The 22,803-nt window shown below is 38.5% G+C and overlaps 1 protein-coding gene across 16 annotated transcripts in view; it reads left to right on the forward strand.

The window, feature by feature from the left end:
- CDC42BPB (CDC42 binding protein kinase beta) overlaps positions 1–22,803 on the forward strand; it is a 91,037-nt gene that overhangs the window by 62,545 nt on the left and 5,689 nt on the right. For 6 of the 16 annotated variants that reach the window (XR_005627826.1, XM_039712492.1, XM_039712495.1 and 3 more), the window contains exons 17-32: positions 472–596; positions 1,347–1,452; positions 3,025–3,173; positions 3,787–3,881; positions 3,969–4,048; positions 5,467–5,517; positions 6,599–6,688; positions 7,110–7,199; positions 7,803–7,908; positions 10,276–10,412; positions 11,174–11,313; positions 12,872–12,953; positions 16,091–16,307; positions 16,695–16,757; positions 19,022–19,618; positions 22,630–22,727. Coding sequence is in view for 14 of the 16 variants with exons in the window: in XM_039712492.1 (XP_039568426.1) it covers positions 472–596; positions 1,347–1,452; positions 3,025–3,173; positions 3,787–3,881; positions 3,969–4,048; positions 5,467–5,517; positions 6,599–6,688; positions 7,110–7,199; positions 7,803–7,908; positions 10,276–10,412; positions 11,174–11,313; positions 12,872–12,953; positions 16,091–16,307; positions 16,695–16,757; positions 19,022–19,618; positions 22,630–22,727 (2,226 nt within the window). In the remaining 2 variants the exon portion in view is untranslated. The remainder of the gene's footprint in view (positions 1–471; positions 597–1,346; positions 1,453–3,024; positions 3,174–3,786; positions 3,882–3,968; positions 4,049–5,466; positions 5,518–6,598; positions 6,689–7,109; positions 7,200–7,802; positions 7,909–10,275; positions 10,413–11,173; positions 11,314–12,871; positions 12,954–16,090; positions 16,308–16,694; positions 16,758–19,021; positions 19,619–22,629; positions 22,728–22,803) is intronic. The other 10 variants (XM_039712498.1, XM_039712499.1, XM_039712502.1 and 7 more) reach the window with 6 other exon arrangements.

The following is a 22,803-nucleotide window of genomic DNA, read 5'->3' on the forward strand; positions in this document are numbered from 1 at the left end:
ATTCTTAGTTCTCTGATGTTAAAGTAGTCTACTCACTGATCAGAACAGGATCTGTGAGTATTCAGGCACTATCTGAATTTTAAAAACTTAATTTTTGCCATATAAATATTAGAGATTTGGCTGCATAGTAACTTTAGCATCTTGCTACTCTGCTCTTTGGGGGATTGATTCCCACCACCCTTTTTGATTTTTCATGAAGGCTGCAAAGAGAGGGAATCATTGACACGCACTGCCTGCCTTCCTGGTGGTTTACAGTTAAACCTTGTTCCTCTCTGACCTCTACACTTGCTTTTTTGTTTTCCTTTGTTTTAAATTATTTTATGTGAACTGATAGTTTCACAAAAAGGAAGCCCATCCAGATAGCCCAGGGTGGTCTTGTTTGTTTAGGTTCTAAAGGTGTGTGGTAGGCATACACACATAAAAAGTCTGAAACTGACCTAAGTCACAAGTGAAACTAATCTCTTGTTTCAGCTCTGCTCCTTTGTGGACAAGCTGACAGCACAGAACAGACAGCTGGAAGATGAGCTCCAGGATCTAGCAGCAAAGAAGGAGTCTGTTGCTCACTGGGAAGCTCAGATTGCAGAAATCATTCAATGGTATGTGCTGGTTAGAGATCCAGATACGGCCACTTTCAACTTCTGAAATACTGTTTGGCTTTTCTTTTTCTTTTTTTTTTAACCTATAGCTAGGCCTTGTCTGTGTCTGAGACCAGCAAAAGCATGGTACTTCTGAGTGCTGATTTTGTTAAAATTGCCAGATGCCCCTGACACAAGTACAAAGCAGAGTCTGGGTATCAACTTTCTTCAGTCTCTAAAGTGATTGTTAAATCATCCAATTTGGAATATTTTGATAAATTCATTCAGGAAGTCGGTCATGATTTAAAAGGTCAGCATTAACATACAGAACCTCACTAGCTGTACTAGACAAGCACTTATTACTTCCACTCTTCTCCCCTATACAATTCACTGTTCTAGCAAGCTCTGTGCAAGAATTTCAGTGTGCAAAACAGAAAGGACTGGAAGGTAGTCCTTACAAAAATTGAGCAAGTAATATGCAGATAATTTTCATATAACAGCAAATCTCTGCAGAACTCTTGCTAATGGCAAAAGAGAGATTTCAGTTTCCCTAGCAACTGCCACAATCAAGAAAATCAGATAAAAGAAAAATTTAAGGCAGGCAATCTGAGATGTATTCAGTTTTCAGTTGCTGGGAGAGTTTTCCCTACTCTGTTCTTTCCTGTTATGTCCCTAAGCCCAGCACAGACACTCTGATAATTTGGTGGTACAGTATTTGGTGCTGTGAGCCATGAAACTGCTAAGTTATGGGTTTTTGTAATTGCACAACAGGGTAAGTGATGAGAAGGATGCTCGTGGCTATCTCCAAGCATTAGCTTCCAAGATGACAGAAGAATTAGAATCTCTGAGAAGTTCCAGTCTGGGGTCACGGACACTGGTAAGGAAATAGGAAACATTCAGGATGTTCTGGGCATGTCTGAGAAGCTACATTTTGTACCTAATTATCCTCTGCTCTGCTTTATAGTTTTTAGGTACTGCTTGCAAATCCAACTAGGTAATCTGATCAGAATTTGATCATTACAGGGGGCAGTTGTTTGATATTATTATGTGCCATCACAGATATTAAACACTACAGAGGAGAAAAGAAACAATAACTTAAACCATCAAAAGGGAGTACAGAAATATACCTTACAATGTCATGCACAATTGAATAATTGCTGTTACAGTGAGACAACAAAGTAAGTTTTCTTCTGTGAAAAAATACTATCTAGCTTATACCAATAAAAGTAGGGACACAAGAAGCATGTGGCTTTATTTACATGCAGAACAATGAGACCTTTGTGCCACATTTTCCCATACAGTAGTAACATGAATTCCCCAAAATTTAATAGAAGAGCTCTCATAAAGGAGTATGGTTTCAAAGAGAAAAACACCTGCATAAGGAAAGGAAGAGCCATTTGCAGCTTGGCATGGGAGCCCACATCCCTACTAATGCCAATCACTAGTCTGCCATCCAGAATCCATCTGCTGCTGGTTTATGCACTTGAGAAATTGCTCACCCCTTCCAAACCTATGAATATGAGAGAATAAGAGAAAGTTTTATTTCTGTGAGCTGACATTTGTTTGCATCATCAGGAGACTATATTATAATATAGAGAGGTTTAATGGGAAGAAAGATTGGATCAAATACAGTTTGCATTTTTATCTTAGCTACTGCCAGAATAATGAACACTGTCTGTTCTTTATATTATAACTAAGGCAGTTACTTCTCAACATAAAAAGTGCTTCTCAGTTTTCATGACTCTTATTTGCACATTCATCTGTGACTAGAGAGGTATTCATTAGGGAATATCAGAAACATAGTCCACATGAAAAATGCCTGTAAAAGCTCAGAATATTGGCTTTTGGGGTAGTAGGGAGGAATTGCATGGTGTATGCTGGAGTATAGCATATGTTGGATGTATGTAGCATATGTTATATGTATAGTAGCTTATATAGTATATGCTACTTAGCAAGCATAAGACTTGATTAGGCAAATGTTCTGGGTATCTGGGGCATCTGAAGACCCAGATTCTTTCTTCCTTTTTTCTTCTCATGGTTTTGCTACTCTTGGTATGTTTTATGTTAGTATGTTTTACCTTAAATGTTGTCATTTAACTCACCTTTGAGAGTCCATTATATCACTGTGCAAGTTTTACACTCAGTTCTAGATTGGACAGTGAAAACTAGTCATTTCCAGTGGGTTTTGTCTGACTTCCATGCTCAGTGATCCAGCATTTTGGTTTCCAGCATATTGTGTTAATGGTGTAACCAACACTAAAATTGCTCATTACTTCATTTTTGTGTCATGACACTGACTATTGACTAATTTTCATGCAGCAGGTATGTTGTCCTTAGGTGATTAAAAGAGCATTCTCTGAACCAGTGTGAAAGCTAATTTATGTATTTGGGCAAGAACAGAAATATCCTGAGACAGTTGATAGTAATACTCAGTAACTTACTGCAACAGGATCCACTTTGGAAAGTGCGCCGCAGTCAGAAGTTGGATATGTCAGCAAGGCTGGAATTACAGTCAGCTCTTGATGCAGAAATTCGTGCCAAACAACTGGTTCAAGAAGAGCTAAGGAAAGTTAAAGATGCAAACATATCTTTTGAAAGGTAATGAGGGGTTTGGTTCTGTTTGGGGATTAATGTGCTGATCTAAACTGCTGATTAGAATAGCAGCAACTTCCTTAAAATGGCTCCCATTTAAGGAGCCAGAAGGATCCCATTCTACAGACTATGCATTTCTTACATAGTCAAATGTAAAAATTTCTTCAAGTAAACACTTCACTGCTATAGTAAGTAACAAATCTTGGGCATCTGAGAAAACAAAGTTGTAAGAGCAAATTCAAAGCAAATTCACTACCATTTCTTCGACTAACTGGAGAGTTAGACATGTTCTTGGGAATTAAAAAGTCAAAGTACTATTAGAATAATTTTGTTTGGCAGATACCTGCAGTGATAGCAGAATTCTTAAGTACCGTTTTAAATATCTAGTCAAGTAGTGAGGTGTCTGTTCAGGGAAAAAGTAAAATTAATCCTTAAAAAAAATTACTTAAAAAAAACCCCAATGCCCCTCAAAAAAACCCAACATAACCCCCCAAAAATTACAAAAAGGGTTTTTCTGAAAGTCTTAAGATGTAGGACTAGAAATAAACAACTTTGTGTACTGGCATTCCTGCCTGTGAGACATTTCAAATTACATTGTGATAATTTTTTTTTTCTTTAGTAAATTAAAGGAATCAGAAGCAAAAAATAGAGAACTGTTGGAAGAGATAGAAGGTTTGAAGAAAAAAATGGAAGAAAAATACAGAACAGATTCAGGTAATTGAATTCACTGTGTTCTAACAGAGTTCTAACACAACCTGTGATGTTGCCTTTTAGCTAAGCCTGTTCTGCTTTTGGTTTTAGGTCTCAAACTTCCAGACTTTCAAGATTCCATTTTTGACTATTTCAACACCTCTCCTCTTGCACGTGATTTGACTTTCAGAGTGAGTTATTACATAAAATAACTATAAAAATGAGATAACCAAATTATATTTTTATTATGTAAAAGTATCTCTTAGGCACTGTATGGCAGATTGGTATCTTGCATATCAGCCAAATCAGCATGGCACAGAATTGGATGCCCAGTAGTTGTCTGTTTGCTTGGCATTTTGTAGAGAAGCTGGCACCTCTGGGAAATATTCTCTGAAGTTCAGTTTCATTATTTCCCATTCTGGCTTCTTTGTTTAGGTTAATCTCAAACATTTGCTAAATGAAATATATTCAGTTTTTTGGAAATGTTGGCACACCCTGTTACAAATAAGGAATTAAATGCTTTGCAGTTAGAAGATGCTGATTATTACAAGGAAAAGTGTTCACACAGTTCAAGGAGTGAGATTTGTAAAATTGTTGGCTCCAGATCTTAATGCAGTGGTTAGAGGAGAAGGAGCCAGGAAGAGAATCAGAGGACCCACAGATGTTGGTATAATAATTTTATTGTGACACACCCTGTGATCCTTAGAAATCTAATCATTCAAATCACAGCTCCAAGTAGGCGTTTCACTTTAAATGATTTGTGCATTCCCTGAGGAAGCAGCTGTTAAATCCAACATTGAATCACATTTCCTTACTTCATGAACTCTTGATCCTTGAAGATTTTTCTAGGATTTTTTTAAATGTTGTTTTGCAAAGCATAGACAGTTTAGGATAAAACCAAGGGCTTGAACTGAAACGGTCTGTTGAGGAAGTTGAGTTAAAGGGGTTCAGGTTAAAACCTCGTCAGTCTGGTTAGATTTCCTATCTGAGATGTCTACTCTCTCTTTTTTATTTTTCTTTTTTTTTTATTGACACTTTTGCTAAAGACAAAAAATCCTATGGACGTGCTGTAATATTTTCATACAGTTTGTGTATTTGCTGTTCCCAGTCACAAAATGTCTATGCTGCCTTTCTGTTGAAGCAGGAAGATGTACTCTGTGGGTGACAAGGAGGGAAGAGAGAGAAGCATGACACATGCTACTTTCTTAATGCTATCTTTTATCTACTTATATTTTAAAACATTGCTTTAAAAAGTACCAGATAGATGTAAAACAGTAACATGTAGAATATCAGGACCATAACTAAATAAGGTTCCATTTGATGGATCCTGAAATAAATACATATTCTCTATGGAAATACAGGTGGCATTTTCTGATTAATTACATGAAAATTGCTGATGCCATGCTTAATACTTTACATTAACTTTTTTGGTTTTTTCACATGTACTTATAAAGATATTTTGTATCATCTGCTGTGGGGTTAATTTAATTTGAATGAGTTTCATTTGGCCATATAAAATTTTATTTAGCTAGTCAACTAATATTCTATCTGAAGTTTTCCTGTGGGTGATAAGCGATCGTTTTTATCCCTCATATCTGTTACAACAAAGGATTCTGTTTCTTCTTCGTCTACATCTTCTCTGCTAGCCTTTTGGGAAGAAGTAAGTTTTTGCTAGTAGTTTTGTGTCCTTATTTTGTTGTGACCTGTCTTAGTAAGAATGGCCATCTAAAACTAGATATTTTGCTTCCTTAATTTTTCTGTGACTTAATCCACTAAACCTCTTTGAGGCTTACTGTTCTATAGTTTGACTATCTATATAGCTAAAGCTGAATCACACAGTATTTTGAAATTGTTCATATTACATAATTGTGCAATTTGATCTTAAATGGCCCAGCCCTTCTAATCAATTTGGAGCAAAACAAAAATAACAAGTATCTGAACAAATTTACTGAGCTGACTGGAGATGTCTTCCTGTCTAAACTGGCTGGGAAGTGAGTGATTCATTACTTGTTGCCTTTAGTGCTAATTACATCATTGATGTGAAGTCTAATCTCATGTTTGTTAATCACAGTTTTCATGATGTCCTGAGAGTACAGTAATACAGAATCCTACTTCCACACCCAGCTGCTTTAGTTCTGCAATTGTAGCATACTTCCCCCTTGTGCTGGCAATTAGTAGTTGCTAATTTAAGTGTGAAATTAATAGATGGCTTGTAATGGATGCTGGCTTTAAACGTTAGTGAAATGTAAGACACTGTGATTAATTAGACATGATTCTTTTAATGACAGAGGCCAATCATTCTTAAACAACTTTTCAAAAGATGGAGTATTACTACTTTAAGATTTTTTTCTTATGGCAGACTTGCTCGCTTCTGTATGCTAGAAAAAATCCTAGTATAGTAAGCTACCATGAGAAATCAGCTATTTTAGGGATGATTGCCAAGCTACTCAAACATCATTCCATACCTGCAAGCAAGAGATTAGGCACAGCCTTGCATAGGAGAATACAACTGTTAGAGCATTTATGCTGTCTACTATGAGATTTTGCATTTCAGTACTTCCAGCTTTTCCATCAGGTGTCAGGGTTTGTTTTGAGGAAAGATCTTTTTTCGGAGTGGATGTTAAATGTATGTGTACTTCATATAGAAATCAGCACCAGGTCTTGTTTCCATTTTGTTGACACGAGGGCGCTTCATCAGATATGTGGTATCTAATCTAACATGTTTGCTGTCCCTTTTGCAGACCAGCTCTATTAGTGAGCAGGAAATGCAGGGTCCCAAGTCAGAGGTTTCACCATCTACTTCAGTTGTAACTGCAGAGCAACAACAAGAAGTAAGAGACCCGTTATTTTACTCCGAAGAGTAATTCACCAGAAAGTCTCTCTGTCTTGCTCATGATAAATACATACTGCAGCATTCATTATGAAGAAGCAGGATTGAATGCTGCATATTTGCAATGTCTCAGTGTTAATTGCACCTGCTTTGAGGACAGTTGCAAATGAAACCCTTTCACTGCCTTTGTGTATGTTGATGTACCTCATTTTCATGTTTTCTGTATTGCTGCTTGTTTGTTAGTGTGCAGGCTTTCCTGTGAGTGCTTTAAAACACAATCTGTTTCTATTAAATCAGAATGGCAATGTTTACAATTATTAAATTTTTGATAATTTTCAAAAAAGGAAAAAAAATCAGAACAATAAGCTTTGCCACCCCAATCTTGAAACAAATTCTTGCAGCCTTATTTTGCTCAATTACAGTTTCTTGTGATTCAGGAACCAATTCGGCTTCAGAGGATGCCTGCTGCTCCTTCCCCCACCATTCAGTCCATTTCTCTAGCTGTACCAAAGGTAGGGGGACTGTGCTAACCTTATTCTAAAGAATAAAGGAAAAAAAGTCATTTATAAATTAGCCCTCTATGTTTTCTTGTCCTGTTTGGGTTTGTCATGTGTGTGTTTTTGTTAGGTCTGTGTTTTTAATCAAATGCTTCCACATGCATATCAGTGAGTTTTGTTTTGTTGGAGGGGATGACAAAACATGGTTGTAGTTTTGATTCTGAGTATGTTTTGGAGTTGGAAATAAAACTTGCAGCTACAAGATGCACTTACATAAAAGAAGCCCAGGCTTCATAATGTACACACTGATGTACTGGAGGGTGGTGGAGGGAGGCTTGCATTACTTAAGTCCAGAAAATGAAGTTATTTTTTATCCTGAATGTATCTTTCAGCCTAAAGCTCACCAGCTCAATATCAAGTCGTTCACAAGCCCCACTCAGTGTAGTCAGTTTTGGAGTTGGAAATAAAACTGTTACTGTTGTCTTGCAGCTACAAGATGCACTTACATACAGGCTTCATAATGTACACACTGATATGCTGGAGGGTGGTGGAGGGAGGTGCTTGCATTACTTAAGTCCAGAAAATGAAGTTATTTTTTATCCTGAATGTATCTTTCAGCCTAAAGCTCACCAGCTCAATATCAAGTCGTTCACAAGCCCCACTCAGTGTAGTCACTGCACCTCTCTTATGGTGGGATTGGTTCGACAAGGTTATGCCTGTGACGGTGAGTTGGTAAAACTTCTTGTAAATTTTCAGCAAGCCCCTCAAAAAAAGCATCCCAATGTATTTTAAGACAACCATTTCTGTGGGGAGGAAATGAAAGAGAAGGGTGGCTGCCACTGGATGATTTTCCTTTCTGTTGCATCACAGCATATTCCTGAAGTCTCCTTAGAAGAATGGTGATGTATGATGAAGTATGGTTTCCTTGCATATTGCTAATTAATTCTACTACCATTAGTGCTGTTATAGTGCAGGGGAGGGGGTAGGGAAGACAAGACTAGTTTATTTTGTTTTACTAGAGAAAAGTGCAGGAATGATCTGGTGGCATGAATCTGATTATGTCTATTTTATGCTATTCTGGTCATAACCCCATATGTTGGGAGGACTGTTTGCTCTATTACTTGACCTGTAGCCTGTCTTGCTGCTCATTAGTTTATTTAAAATGCTTTCTCTGATGCATGTATCACTACTGAATTCCATGTTCAAGTATATGGAGGTATTTTCATTTGAAAATATTTACTGTATATTGATAAGATACATGAGCTCAGTTAAATAGGCCACAAATCCATGTAGTATACATACTACAGTATAAATAACTTTATTTCTGTGCTCAGCTTAGTTCTTGCTAGTGGCAGTCTCTCCACTGTCACCCTCAGTATCACATGTAGATTGCCTCATCTGCCCTTCAGGGCTTTTTTCCTGGCAGATCTTCTGGTGGCAGCTCTTCCCCAGGAGGACCTATCACTCTGCCAGCACTTGCCCTGGGGCTGCCTTTTGTCTCCTGTTGCTGACAGTTCTGAGCTCTTGTTTTGCATCTCTTCTTGCAAGCTTGAAACTGTCTTTTTCCTTTAGTGCAGCCATCGGCTTCACTCTTCTTTTGTCTTGTGTATTTTGATTAAGCTCTGCCTCATTAGTTTTCCATTTTACCTAATCTACAGCAGTTCTTGATTGCTAGAGAAAAAAATGATATAAAAATAGAGATGATTCCAATAGAACAAAACTTTGCCAAACATTCCCCTCTCAATCACTTGCATTTCCCAATTCCTCCTCTTTCTAATCCTGGAGACTGTGGATACAGCTACACTTACAGAAGACTGGAACTGATTCTATCCTGTGGATTTTCCCTGTTCTGTAACTGCTGTACCTTGATATCCACAGTCCCAAATAATCATGATGCCTCCTCAAAGAGCTGAATTTATTACCTGATCTTGGGGAGCACCTGCAGTACTTTGTGTGTGTGACTGTTTGGTAACCCGTGCCCTCCTGGGAGCAGACAGTAACTGAAAGAACAAGCCAGGCAACCTGATCTGGGCTGCCCCCTCTGCTGTCTCTTCCCTCAGGCATCATGAGAAGGAGGTTTGTTGCCCTGACTGTGGCTGTAGCAGAAGGAGGCTGTTTCCAGGTTTTGAATCCTTTGAAACTTCATAATTACAGAACAAGATGTACCTAGGATATCTGCCAGATTCCCACTTCTGAGAATATGGTTAGGAGGAAACACAGGACAGCTCAGAGTGCTGTCGTGCCCCTCTCTTCCTGCCTTCCCAAGCCTTCTGGTACAGAAACAGGGTAGCTGGGACAAACAAAGCAAAATCTCAGTGGAAGGATCTCACCCCTAAGCTGTGGGTCAGATGATACAACACATTAACTCATTCCACAGTTCTTGTAGTATGTCTCATGTGAAATGGCATGTATTATGAGGATTTTCTGTGTACTGCTTCTCTGTGAAGTGCTCTGTAGACAAGATCTAGAGACCTCTGTCCCTTGCTGGTGCAGCACAAAGTGGTGCAAATGCAATGCTAGTTTCCTCCTTATTTGAACTTACTGGACCTCTGGGCAATAGCTATGGATGGCTCTTTCATCATGCAGTATTTCAGTCCTTGTCCCTGGTTTCTACTTTATTTGTGCTTTATTTATGTCTATATCTTGTGTTTAGTAGTATAGTTTAACCCTTTCTATTTTTTGATCAGTTTAATTTTGTCTTTGCAGTTTTCTTGCATATGTGGATCAAATTAAACACCTATTAGTGCTACCCTGTAATTTTTATTCCTTCTTTATTAATACTGTTTCTCTTCTATGACTGGCTTAGTTGGTGCTTAGCACCAGCAAGGCTGCCCAACTCATTTTCCTTGAAATGTGGACTCAGATCATGTCCTTCATGAATGTAATAGGTTAAAAAGAGGAAATAAAAGCACTTTGGAGAGTCCCATATAATATCTAGGTGTGTTCACTCCTTCAGCATAGTGAGCTATTGTAGTATTTGACTGCCAGTTTCAGTGTGATTAATTAATTTGCTGAGCATAGACTATGTTAATCACCTGTTATGATTGACTCATACATATATTTCACTGTGAATTTTCTCTTTTGTACTTAGTGTGTTCATTTGCATGCCATGTTTCCTGCAAGGATAGTGCACCTCAGGTCTGCCCTATACCCCCTGAACAAGCCAAAAGGCCTCTTGGAGTAGATGTGCAAAGAGGAATAGGAACAGCCTACAAAGGTTATGTCAAGGTAACAGTCTTTTCTTCTTGGACAAGAGAAGAATACTTCACTTACAGCTCTACAGCTTGGAACTTCTAAGTATGTTTGAACACATCTCCTAACTAATGCTAGAGCCTTAAGGATTTGTGTGCCATCTAAGTAACTTATTTAAGCTTTGTTGCTTTAGATGTGGGAGAAACACTTGGTTTTACTACAAGGGCTGAAGGTCAGTAGATTAGTAGCTACAATGTTCATAAGCAGCAGGGGAAAAAAAAAAAGAATGGTTTAAGACTCTAAGTATGTTTGAACCCATCTCCTAACTAGTGCTAAAGCCTTATCTATGTAACTTATTTAAGCTTTGTTGGTTTAGATGTGGGAGAAACACTTGGTTTTACTACAAGGGCTGAAGGTCAGTAGATTAGTAGCTACAATGTTCATAAGCAGCAGGGGAAAAAAAAAAAGAATGGTTTAAGAAAGAATTTCTGTCATTTTTGATGTAAGCATAATACAAAAGTTAAACTGTCCTACCATTTTGGCATTGGTGGAATATCCAAACCAAATATCTTTATACAAGTCTTCATATATTTTTTAAGCTGTAACAAGGAATGGTTGAACTTAAAAGAGGAAAAGTGATTGCTTGATTACTTGGTATTTTTCATCCTATTTTGAAGGATAAGTAGAATCTACGAGATAGATCTAGTAGATCTAAGTATAAGCTTTTCTAAATGTCCTGCTTTCTGTGTCTTCTACATGTGCTTACACGTAATAAGCAATCAATTCTTTACCTGCAGGTCCCAAAGCCTACAGGAGTTAAGAAAGGGTGGCAGAGGGCGTATGCAGTTGTCTGTGACTGTAAACTGTTCTTATATGATGTGCCTGAAGGAAAATCCACCCAGCCTGGAGTTGTGGCAAGTCAAGTCTTGGATCTCAGGTTTGTATTGTTATGGCAGAGTAGAAATCCTCTCTACTTTTTTCTTAACAGGAGTGTTTATTCCTAGTACACAAGAAATTACAAGATTTTGAGAGCTCTGGCCTAAGAAGATTCATGTATTGTGTACATAAACTGCAGCTGAGTTTAGGCTGATCAGGTTGGCTCAACAAGAAATTATTTTAAGTGACTTTACAGTCACTCACACTGCAATCACCAGTATTCACAGCATTGGCATGCTTCTTCCTAGAATTCCATATGCACCTGTAAAAAGCGAGTATATATTGGTAGATTGCTTTTCCCATGCACTCTGACCTCAACATTGAGTCACAGATCATCCCTTAGCCAGTAAGTTCAGGAATGTTAGAAAAATTGAAGTAGTCTTCAGAAAAGCACCAACTAATTTCCACTGCAAATGGCTCTGACCCTGCCTTTTAACAGGAGTTATTACTTCAAGGGAAACCATCTGAACCAGTGAACACTGTCTGCCAAATATCTGAGACTTATGTTGATCAGAGTAACCAGGGAAGTTCTTTTATTTCAATTTATGGAAATACCAAGAAAGCATAATACTTTTTAATGTTGCAGCACCTTTGTACCTGTGTTGAATATAAAGTTTGCATTCACAAGCACCTTGATTTATATTTTTTCCAGACAGCAGTACCGTGGGGTTACCCAGTGCTGCTGTGCTGGTCTCACACTCACTGGGAGCTGTCAGTGTCAGCTCTCTGACATGCTGGCAGTGGGAGCAGGAACGTGGAAGTATTGCAAATAGCAGCATTCCCATCAGTACATTGCTTGAAGCAACTCAGCCAGATACCCTATACCAACTGTCCCATGCTTTATCTGCTTACTGTAGCTGCCCCTTTCAGGCTGTCATCTGAGGGTTCTTAGATGTTTTTAATAGATGTTAAGCACCACAGCTATGAATTCTAGCACAGGCAACTTTCAGACATTAGTGTCATCTTTGCACTAAAATTGGCAATTATGGTGATCAACTTGGTCAAATTCAGTTTTAAAAGGCTAGTGCTAGTTCCCTCTGGAGTGGAGCACTCCAAGATGCAAAGGTTGTTCTGGTGTCTGTTTATTTTACTGTAATAGAGAATAAAATCTAGCTATTTTGAAAACCCTTATTTGAAACCCACAAACTATAATTATGTTGCCAAGAGCTTTTTATGTGATTTTTCTTTTTTTCCAAAGGCCCCTCTCTTGCTACACATTGAGGTATGAATTATTCATTTCTAATGTGTCTGCTGGGCTGGAAGAGCAATATTCTTGCTTCTAATTGTAGAATAGGTGTGGTTGGGACACCAAAACTACACAAAGCCACCCTGCTTAACTTCAGGTGGACTGAGATACACATACCAGATGCTGTAGAGACATAAGCGAGGCTTGGGAGCTGTTTGGGTCAAGGATGGTTAGAGCATAACAAAGCAGTTGTGACCTCTGTGCGGTGTTAGGAGATTGCAGCCTATTGAAACAGTGCTGATACCAATTAGATTTTGCTGAATAATCCTAGTGTGTGCTTCTATGTGATGCTCTTGTTCTCTTTTCTCACTAGAGATGAAGATTTTTGTGTGAGCTCTGTCCTAGCATCAGATGTAATACACGCAACTCGGAAAGACATCCCATGCATTTTCAGGGTATGGCTGTGCACTGACTCTTACAGAAAATACCTGATAAATACCAGTGGTTTGCTTTGATAATAGCAAATGCTATCCATATCTGATGTTGATTAAGTTATGTAGAAGTGTAAGAATTTACAAGGGTGCTAACATATGTAGAAAAGCAATGTGGTGCTCCTCTTATAACTAAACTGTAAAGAACAAAGTTCTCCTTCTTTAGCTCCTTCCTTGTATATAAAGTTTGTCACTTTTTTATTTTCCTGATTATAATTTAGTATATTTTCTCTCTTTTTCCATTGGTCTTACCAGATTCTCTTTTTTCTTGCTTTAGGAACCAATGCTGTAACACAGTATTCTGAAACTGATCTAGTTTCCTTAATTTCATATTTAAGCACAGGAGAAAAAAGTAAAATAAGAGAAAATAATAAACTGAGCTTTAATATCTCCTTTAGTGTGTGTTCTATCTGAATGCTGTATTTAGTTTTTAACAACAGGAACTTAATTCCTGTGTTTTGTGTGAATTATATTAAATCTGGAGTTCTAAAATTTAGAAAAGAATACATTAGTAGCCAGTATCTGTAGTCCTTTACATTTGAATACAGACACTCATAGTTTTCAGCATCTCTGATCTTCATCCATTTAGAATCAAGTCAGGAAAACATGGAAAGCAAAAAGCTGTCAGTCAATTGCAGTCCCTGTCATTTGGTCCTTCAGGATTTTACTTGGGAATTGTCTTTGCTACTTGTCTGTCTCTGTGTTTCTGCTTTTTTTGTAAAAATATTTTCTGCAGTGAATTTTCATACTTTGGTTTACTACTACATTTACCTTAAGTTTCCTCTTGTTTGTATTTTGGTTTTTGGGTTTTTTAGTTCCCACCTGTCTGTTCTCTTGTTAAATTAGCAAACATGGAATACTGTAGGAAAGGACATCTGAGGAGTGAAAATACACTGTGCAGAATGATGGTTCATTCATTTAAGAACAAGGCATCCATACAGTTCAGCCTGCCTGACTTGCTGCTCTAGTTTCTGCCTCCAGTTTTTAACTGAAAGGGTATCTAAATAATAAAATTCATTTTTATCAAATATCCCTGTGTAAAAATACTTGTGAGGATATACATTACCAAATATTTCCATGGTTTGATCAGATTATCCCCTGCTAAAGAGATGTGATGAATTAACTGGAAGCTTGATGTATAAATATATCCTTTCAGGTAGGGGGCCAGAGAAGCTGCTGAATTACACCTCTTTTCTCAGTTCTATGTCCTCCTTCAAAAGCAGGAATTTCTAAAACTGAAAACCACTGAGCCTGATTGGGAGAGTCTCATCTCAATTTAATTTAGTTCTGGATGTGCATCTTGCTGACACAGTCACATAGAGTAGCTTGTACAGAACAGTTTAAACTGTTAATTCACATCATCTGTGTAAAAATGTGATCCTTGTTTTTATGTGTCATTGCACAAAACACCTGGTGATATTGATGGCCTACGAAAGACAGATGTTCATTTCTTCTGGATATTCTACCAGCAGAAAACGATACCAGAATGCTGCCAAACACTAAAATGTTCCCACCTCTGACCCCCCATGAATTCAAGAAGAGTAAGAATTTGTCTCAGATTCAAACATTTCTCCTTGGTAACCAGTTTTTAAAGCTGGGTGTTAGGCCATGCTGACATTCAGACACCACAGTCTGAAGTTCTGCCATTGATTCACATTTCTAATAATAGTGTAAGATTGGCTGTAGTGGAGTGTTCCCACAGCTTAGCAGTCCAAGTTAAGAAGCCTTGAGTTTCATAGCAAAAAATGGATTTTTCTATGACGAATAATGCAATTTATATTATGACCAACTGCTCACTTCTTTTTTCTTGCATTTGACTATATGCAAGTTGCCAGCTTGAAAGATTGAGGAGTAATACATGGTGGTACTTCAAAGGGAAAACCATTGCTGGAATCTGGTTTTGTTTTGTTTTCTAAACACTGTCCATTATGCCTCCATCTGTCTTTAAGATATTAATGCTTAGTTACAGTTTAGAGAGGAGCAAACCTTTATGCAGAGTAGTAAGAGCTATGAGCAGTTGCAACTACTCAGTTCTTTCCCTACCTCCCTTCACCTCCACCTTCATCTTACTTCTGAACTTCTGTCTTTGACATCCTGTTGTCCCAAGTTTACTTTCCGATATATTTTATCTTCAGGATGAGTGTTACTGTTTTCTTCACTCTTCCAGGAAGTGTGTGTGTTGCATTACCACAACATCCATCCCTAAAATGATTTTATTATAACAGCATGTAGGCTGAAGGTCTGATATTCCATGTTACAGCCTTCAGATTTGCACTTTGACACCTTTTGTTGCTTTTTTTTCTGTTCAACTGTTGTTACTCAGAGTCTGTGGTGAGGGCTGATCCTGGCTGTTGGCCTGTTTGTCTGTGGCTGAAAGTACAGTTCCTGTGATACCATAAACCCTTCAGTCTCTTCATGCAGTACAAAACCCCAGAATGTTAAGAATTACTGCATGCATTCTTCAGGCAACAGAAATTCCTGGATAGTTTTTCTATGTAGAACACATTCTGCTTTGAGATCAGTGGGATGATTTAACTGAAAATTAAGTGAAGCCATAGTGATTTTCCTTTAACACAGGGACATGGGAGAATGCAGTTCTTCAGTCTCAAATACTGCTTTTCTCCAGAGTTTTGAATGCAGATATGATGTGCTCTTCCCCTGGACAAATGTTTGGAAAATTAGATAACAAATTCAAAATGTAGAACTGGTGATAGCAATGCCTTTGGGTTTCAATATATCTGGTTTACAAAGCCTGTGTGTCACTGTCAGTAAGTTATGGGTGGGTGGGATCAGGACAAACAATGGTTCAGAGCAGGAAGGAGCCTTTTACTGCCACGTATTGATTATTGTAACATTCCCTGCCCATATGTTAGGATTAGAATATGTAAGCAAGGCAGAATACTTTGAAACAAAGCCACTTGGCTTGTGCAGTGTTTGTGTTTTGGTAGTTTTTTTTGAAGCACTGTGTTACCTGTGTTGTGTACGCCCCTTGGGTACATCATTCCATTGTCATGTGAAAGTGTAGTTCATTTTCACAGTTCTGTGTGATAAAAAGGGCTTTTATTACTCTAACTAATTCCACTGTCTCTGTCTGTTTAAAGGTGACAGCTTCTCTGTTAGGTTTGCCTTCAAAGTCTTGTTCTCTACTGATCCTGACGGAAAATGAGAATGAAAAGAGGAAGTGGGTTGGAATCCTAGAAGGGTTGCAGTCTATCCTGCACAAAAACAGGCTGAGGAACCAGGTTGTGCATATTCCACAAGAAGCCTATGACAGTACACTGCCTCTTATTAAAGCAAGTTTAGCTGCTGCTATTGTAGGTATGTTTGTTTTAACTTTTATCAGTGTATGAAGGTTGTTGGAACTTTTAGATGGGCTTTTATAACGAGAGCAATGACATCTTGAAATAAATTCCTCAGCTGAATTCCTTCATAGGAATTTAATAATGGGTGAAAAATGCTAATCTTGCATTGATATTCAGTTTTCTTCATCCACTTGGAGAAAATAATACTGTTGAGTTGTTCAGCAGGTTGGTTTAGCAATATGGTACTTAGCATGCTTTTGATAGACTGTGTGAATTCAAGTAAAATTGATTTGCTGGTGAAAATCTGTTTGTGGAGAAATTTTTTCAGCTGTTCAAAGCAAACAGCCTGTTTTAAAGATAAGACCAAGCATAGCTGAGTTAATGGCCTTTTTTTCCCCCTTAGATCGAGACAGAATAGCAATTGGTTCAGAAGAAGGACTGTATGTGATAGAGGTGACCCGTGACGGTAAGTTGGGCCATAATGCATGCAGTAATTACACACAAAATAATGAGCTCCATAACTTTTAGTGCTGCTCTAATATAGGTTGCACAACAGCCTTTCATGTACAGTAAGTGTTAAGCACTCAGTTAATTGATGAGAAGGAAAAGTGAATGTGAGACATAAGCACTAATTTGGTCATTATCGTTACATTCAGGTGAATGGCTGAAATTAAAGGGATGAGTTACTGGGCATATCCTGACACATTCTCACCTTAGCTGTGTTCCCACAGCAGGTTTCAAAATGCTTCAGCTCACAGAGCATGCACAGCACACACAAAATGTGCAGGCATCCCTTTAAAACCTCCATGTCTTACCTGTTTCTTCCAGAAATTTGACAACCACTCACATTCTCTTGAAGACCAGTGGTGTCCCAAGCAAATGTGTCTTGGGGTGCTTGTCTTGTCAGGGATTTTCTCAATTCCTTTTTCTGTGTAATTTAGTTTGTGGCAATGTGAAAGTTGGATTTTACTCATGCTAAAGCTTGCATTTCAATGTAAAATAAAGCAGTGAATACAGGTTTTTAAAGACTTACTTGACTTCCAAAATTAAATTATATCAGGGATCTGGTTTTGGATCAACAGAAAATTCTTCTTGTTTACAATAAGACATTGCCCAATTCCAGGAGAAACTGCTTTATATATGGAGACAGCAGATATTTGGAATTCTTTTTAGCAGTAATGAATGCCATTCCTTTGAGTAAACTTCCAGTGGTCACCATTCTTTAAGTAGTTAGATATAAACACAACTTGAGATGCAAATAATTCCAGGAATTCCAGTACAGCTTCTTGCATAAAAGAAAGTTGTAAATTTAATTTGAAAGGTCATTTCCTAAAGGAACAATTATCTGTATCACCGTGTTATATGTAAATGTGAAACTTAATTATCAGGTTTGGTTTTAAGTTAAGAGATGTTTAGCAGGAGTTTTCTATGGACAGTTCTGTGTGTTAATAGCATTTTTATAAATTGTAATCTGTTTGTCATTTTATGGCAGTTGTAATTTTTAGTGTTAATTAACTGCCAGCTGTTTATAGCAAAGGATTTTGGTTAGAATATTGCTTAATTCTTGACAAATAAGCTGGAGTTGGAGCTAGGAAGGAAACCATTCCTCTGTGGCAAAGCCAGTTATTTCATAGAGCATTTCTTCAGACATTTCATCTTTTTATTCAGGTGAGGGTACACCACAACAGCACTTTGTGATTTAAACAGCTAAAGTTTTATTGCCAAGTTTAAAGAATTTGGTAGCTTTGGCTATATTACTCAACTGTTACTGAAAAAAGGCAAAGAATTTCCAATGAAGAGTTCTGGGTTGGTGTTTTTTTTTTTTAACTACAATTCACAAATATTTTTAAAGCATTCAGCTAGCAGAAAAATTAAAGTTACAATTTAATTTTATTGGTTTATGCTTATTAAGTTTCCTAGTTTAGAATTGCTCTTCTTTTGTACCTCATTAAATACTCACTGCATTCTTGAAGTTCTTGTATAGCCAAGATCCCCAAAGAGCACACACTGTACCCAGCCTCCTTAGCTGCCTCTAACCCTGCTTTAAAAAGAATGCATCAAACAGCAAAACTCCCCATGGGCAGCCTGACTAGTCCTTGTTCTGAAGGGGTTTTCCTGGTGCCTGTCCTGAGCCTCTCTTCCTGCAGCCCAAGCCCATTCCTTCTTATCCTTTCCCCATCACAAAGAGCATTTTTCATCTTTCCATATGTGGGTTTTACACCCCCTTATTGTACTGCTTTTGTACCTGGCTGAGACATCTGCTAACAGTACAACATTTTATCTCCTCACTTATCAGGATTAAATACTTTATATTTCTTGTCTTTGTGTTCTCCTAATTTGGTCTTCCTCCAAAATTTACTGAAGATGCTGATGTTTTCCTGGAGGTGGGACCCACTTCTGAAGATGTAGCATCTTTCACTGTACAGATGGTACAGACACAATTATATAAAGAAATGTCTCCATTTATCCTACATGTTAAGCAGCATTTTCCCACAAAGTGTTGTTGAGATTTTTTTTTTTTTATGAGTAGAGAGGGTTACAGGAATGCTTTGTTTCATTGTTTGCTCTGAGAATTCATAACAGAGAATCAAACATGTGTAATAAGTGTTCTTCCTCACCTGGTAGATGTCTGTGTTTAGATTAATTTTCAGGCATCACTGTGTAGCACTGCAGTGTTTCTGGGCCTGGTGATTTTCCTCTAACTTATGGCAGCTCTTGTTTCCTTTGCAGTGATAGTCCGAGCTGCTGACTGCAAGAAGGTGTACCAGATAGAGCTTGCTCCCAAAGAAAAAATCATCATCCTCATCTGTGGTCGGAACCACCATGTCCACCTTTACCCCTGGGCCTCTCTGGATGGGTCAGAAGGGAACTTTGACATTAAGCTTGCAGAAACTAAAGGCTGCCAATTGATTACAACTGGAACGCTAAAGAAGAGTTCTTCTACTTGTTTGTTTGTGGCTGTCAAACGACAGGTTTTTTGCTATGAAATTCACAGAACTAAACCTTTCCACAAAAAATTCAGTGAAATTCAGGCTCCAGGAATTGTACAGTGGATGACAGTGTTCAAGGACAAGCTCTGTGTTGGCTACCAGTCTGGGTTCTCTCTGTTGACCATCCAGGGAGATGGACAATCTATAAACCTGGTAAATCCTAATGACCCCTCGCTTATCTTCCTCTCCCAGCAGTCTTTTGATGCCCTTTGTGCTGTGGAGCTCAGTAATGAGGAATACCTGCTTTGCTTCAGCCATATGGGAGTTTACGTCGATTCGCAAGGTCGAAGGTCACGCATGCAGGAACTAATGTGGCCTGCAACTCCTGTTGCCTGTAGTATGTATATGTTTTTCTGTTGCCATATCCCTGTTGCTGCTTTACTTGTCAAAAAATACTCAGCATTGTATTCAATTTTGCTTCAGTTTGTCCTTGAATATTGAATTTAAGTTTTGGTGAGTGTCTTGGTTTGAGTTAACAGACACATGGTTCTTCCTGGTGGTAGTTTTGGACTTGGAGATCCTGGGTGCTGCAAGAAGTGCTCTGTCTTATTACAGGACACAGAAGAATAAATAGTAGAATGCAAAATAATTTTTACAGAGTGTAGTCCTGGATGCAGTCCTGTCTGTGAAATTCTAGAAAGATTTTTGTTCACCTAGAGAGCATAAATGTGCAGTGGCCTGCACGGTGTCTTCTGTGTACTGTACTTAAATTACAGTAGAAAGTTGAAGAAGAAATGTAAGTGCAAGTCTGAAGGTTCATAAAGATAATAGATAAAAATTTTCTCCTTTTGGTTTTAATTTTAAGGGGACAATATCCAAAAATAGTATAGGTGCAGGTTAATATTTGAACCACCCTGCTTGTTTCAGGAGCATTGATTATCAGCTTGGTAGAACAGAGGCACATGTAGAGCATTTTTCAATATTCAGTAGTCAAAGGTAGTTGATGATAAATCTTGTATTTCTATTTGAAGCTCAAATAGCAATTAAAATTTTTTGAATGATTGAAGGCAATAAATAGCTTTTTGTTTAAGTAGTACAGCAAGGAGTTAGGTGCATGTTGGTTTGATCAGACCAGGCCCTAATAGGAATGTGTTTAATTGTATTTGATTTGAACTGAAATTGTTTGCTTACTTTATTCTGACCTACTTCTGTACAGAAGTCTGAAGCAAAGTCCCAAGGAAACAATGTAGTGGCAAATTTACTTTAAAACACTATTAGCTAAAACTAATGTTTCCTTTCCCTTAACCAGCTTTACAGTTTTTTGCACTTCAGCAAACAAGACTTGCTAGTTAATGGTTTTGTCTGTTATTATTAGAAGTGTTCTTACTGTAAACTATTTTATAACATTCTTGTATGTGCAGTCCTGAGTGGTGCTGGCCTAGGGCTGTTTTTGTAGAAAGAGCAACATTTTCTGCTGCCAAAGGAAACTGAATTACTTCCCTTTTCATTAGACTTGTCCTCACTCCTCAGTCCTAGTGTCTGTCACTAGTGATGGTGGGTTTTTTTAACTATCCCATCAGGAGGTTGTAAAATTACAGAATGGTTTGGGTTGGAAGGGATCTTAAAGATCACCTACTTCCAACTTCCCTGCCATGGGCAGGGACACCTTCTACTAAACCAATTTCCTCAAAGCTCCATCCAACCTGCCCTTGAACACTGGCATGGATGGAGCAGCTTGTTCCAGTACCTCACCACCCTCACAATAAAGAATTCCTTGCTAATATCTAGTCTAAACCCACTCTCAGTTTAAAGGCATCTCTCCTGTTGTATCACTCCATGCCCTCGTAGCCTCTTTAGGTGCTGGGAGGTGCTGTAAGGTCTCCCCACTCTCTCCTCTCCCTCTCCCTCTCCCTCTCCCTCTCCCTCTCCCTCTCCCTCTCCTCTCCTCTCCTCTCCCCACTGAGCACAGCCCCAGCTCTCTCAGCCAGTCTTCGTAGGAGAGACCAGCAAAGTGGAAGTGATTCTGCTGTGTAAAACACCATGTTGTAGAGAGGTTTTGGGCTAAAACAGAGAATTTGTGTCTGGGGCATTCAGTGTCCTTGCCCTGGGAGAGGGCAGGGTGAGCCCTGGCCCAGCAGGGTTGTCCCTGCAGCAGCCTGGTGCTGGTGTCCTTGGCTGCCCCTCGCCCCAGGAGAGGGCAGGGTGAGCCCTGGCCCAGCTCTGTCACCCTGGCTGGCCCAGCAGGGTTGTCCCTGCAGCAGCCTGGTGCTGGTGTCCTTGGCTGCAGCCTGGAGCAGAGCCTTGGAGCCAGCTGCTCTGGAGGTGGAGCATGGGCCCCCCCAGTGCAGGCACTGACACAGCTCTCTGCCCACTTGAGACCTGGTCAAGCTCATCAGCTCTGGCTGGCAAGTGCCAGCCTTGGCTGCAGGTGCTGCTTCTGCCCAGTGCTCGCTTCTCTCTCTTGATTTGAACAGCCAGGCCAGCTAAGGCTTCATGTAATAGATGCTTGACCATAAATCACTTTTGTGTTACATTTTTATGATAGCTGTCCAAGGCATTCTTTTAATGAATTTAAAAAATAGCACCACAACTGTACTTCAGTTCTTCTAAGATTCTGTGATGTGTTTAGTGTCCTACTGGGTTTATTTTCGTTTTGTTTATTGAAGCATCTTCTCTCTATTAAATCCCTTAAGTTTCTAATAACTGCTTTTTACATCAGGAGACAATCTTTACATGAGCAAAAGCATGTTGATACAAAGCTCTAGAGATCTCTGCTTTTTGTTTGACCTAAAATAAACTTGTCTGCTGATGCTTTTTATGCCTTAAAAGAAAAAAGTTGAAAAGAGAAAATGAGTTACGGGCTTTAAGCATTGTGACATTTTTCTGTCGACTTGATGAAAGTAATCCATACATGAATATCTAAAGCTAGAAAATTGTAAGCAAAAGAGGAAGGAAATTGAGAGCAGATCTGCATCATGAGTTCATGACCCAGCTCACAGATGGTGGCTCTCTCATCTCCTCTGCACTCAGCAGATGTATAGTTAGTTTGCTTCTTCTGAAGTGAAGTAATCCATAGCAAAGCTAGCTGCTCAGCTCCTACCACCTAGCAAATTTGTATGCATCTGAAAACTTCAGATGCCATTTTGCAATTTCATGAAATGGCAATGTGAAGTTTTAAAAAATACTGAAAGGGTCAAACTTAAATATTTCCATAATGCTCGTAGTTGTCATTAGCAAATTGATTCTCACAAAATAAATCTGTTTGAAACTGGGGCTTTGAAAATGTGTTTTAAAATGTATCTTGCACATAGTGGAAAACATGTAACTGTGTAAATCAGCTCAAATGTTTGTCAGTTCTGCACTACTGAAATGACATTAAGGTTTTCTGTTTGCTTTCAATCAATGCAGGTTGCAATTCTTCATATGTAACAGTGTATAGCGAGTATGGTGTTGATGTGTTTGATGTTAACACTATGGAGTGGGTCCAGACTATTGGCCTGCGAAGGGTAAGTCATTTTCTTTGAATATTGAACTTAATTGGGTTACTTTCAAATGAGGTGTTTCTTCAGAGTGCATGCTAGA

Source organism: Passer montanus, unplaced genomic scaffold, assembly GCF_014805655.1.
Source record: "Passer montanus isolate IOZ18808 unplaced genomic scaffold, ASM1480565v1 scaffold27, whole genome shotgun sequence".
NCBI lineage: Eukaryota > Metazoa > Chordata > Aves > Passeriformes > Passeridae > Passer > Passer montanus.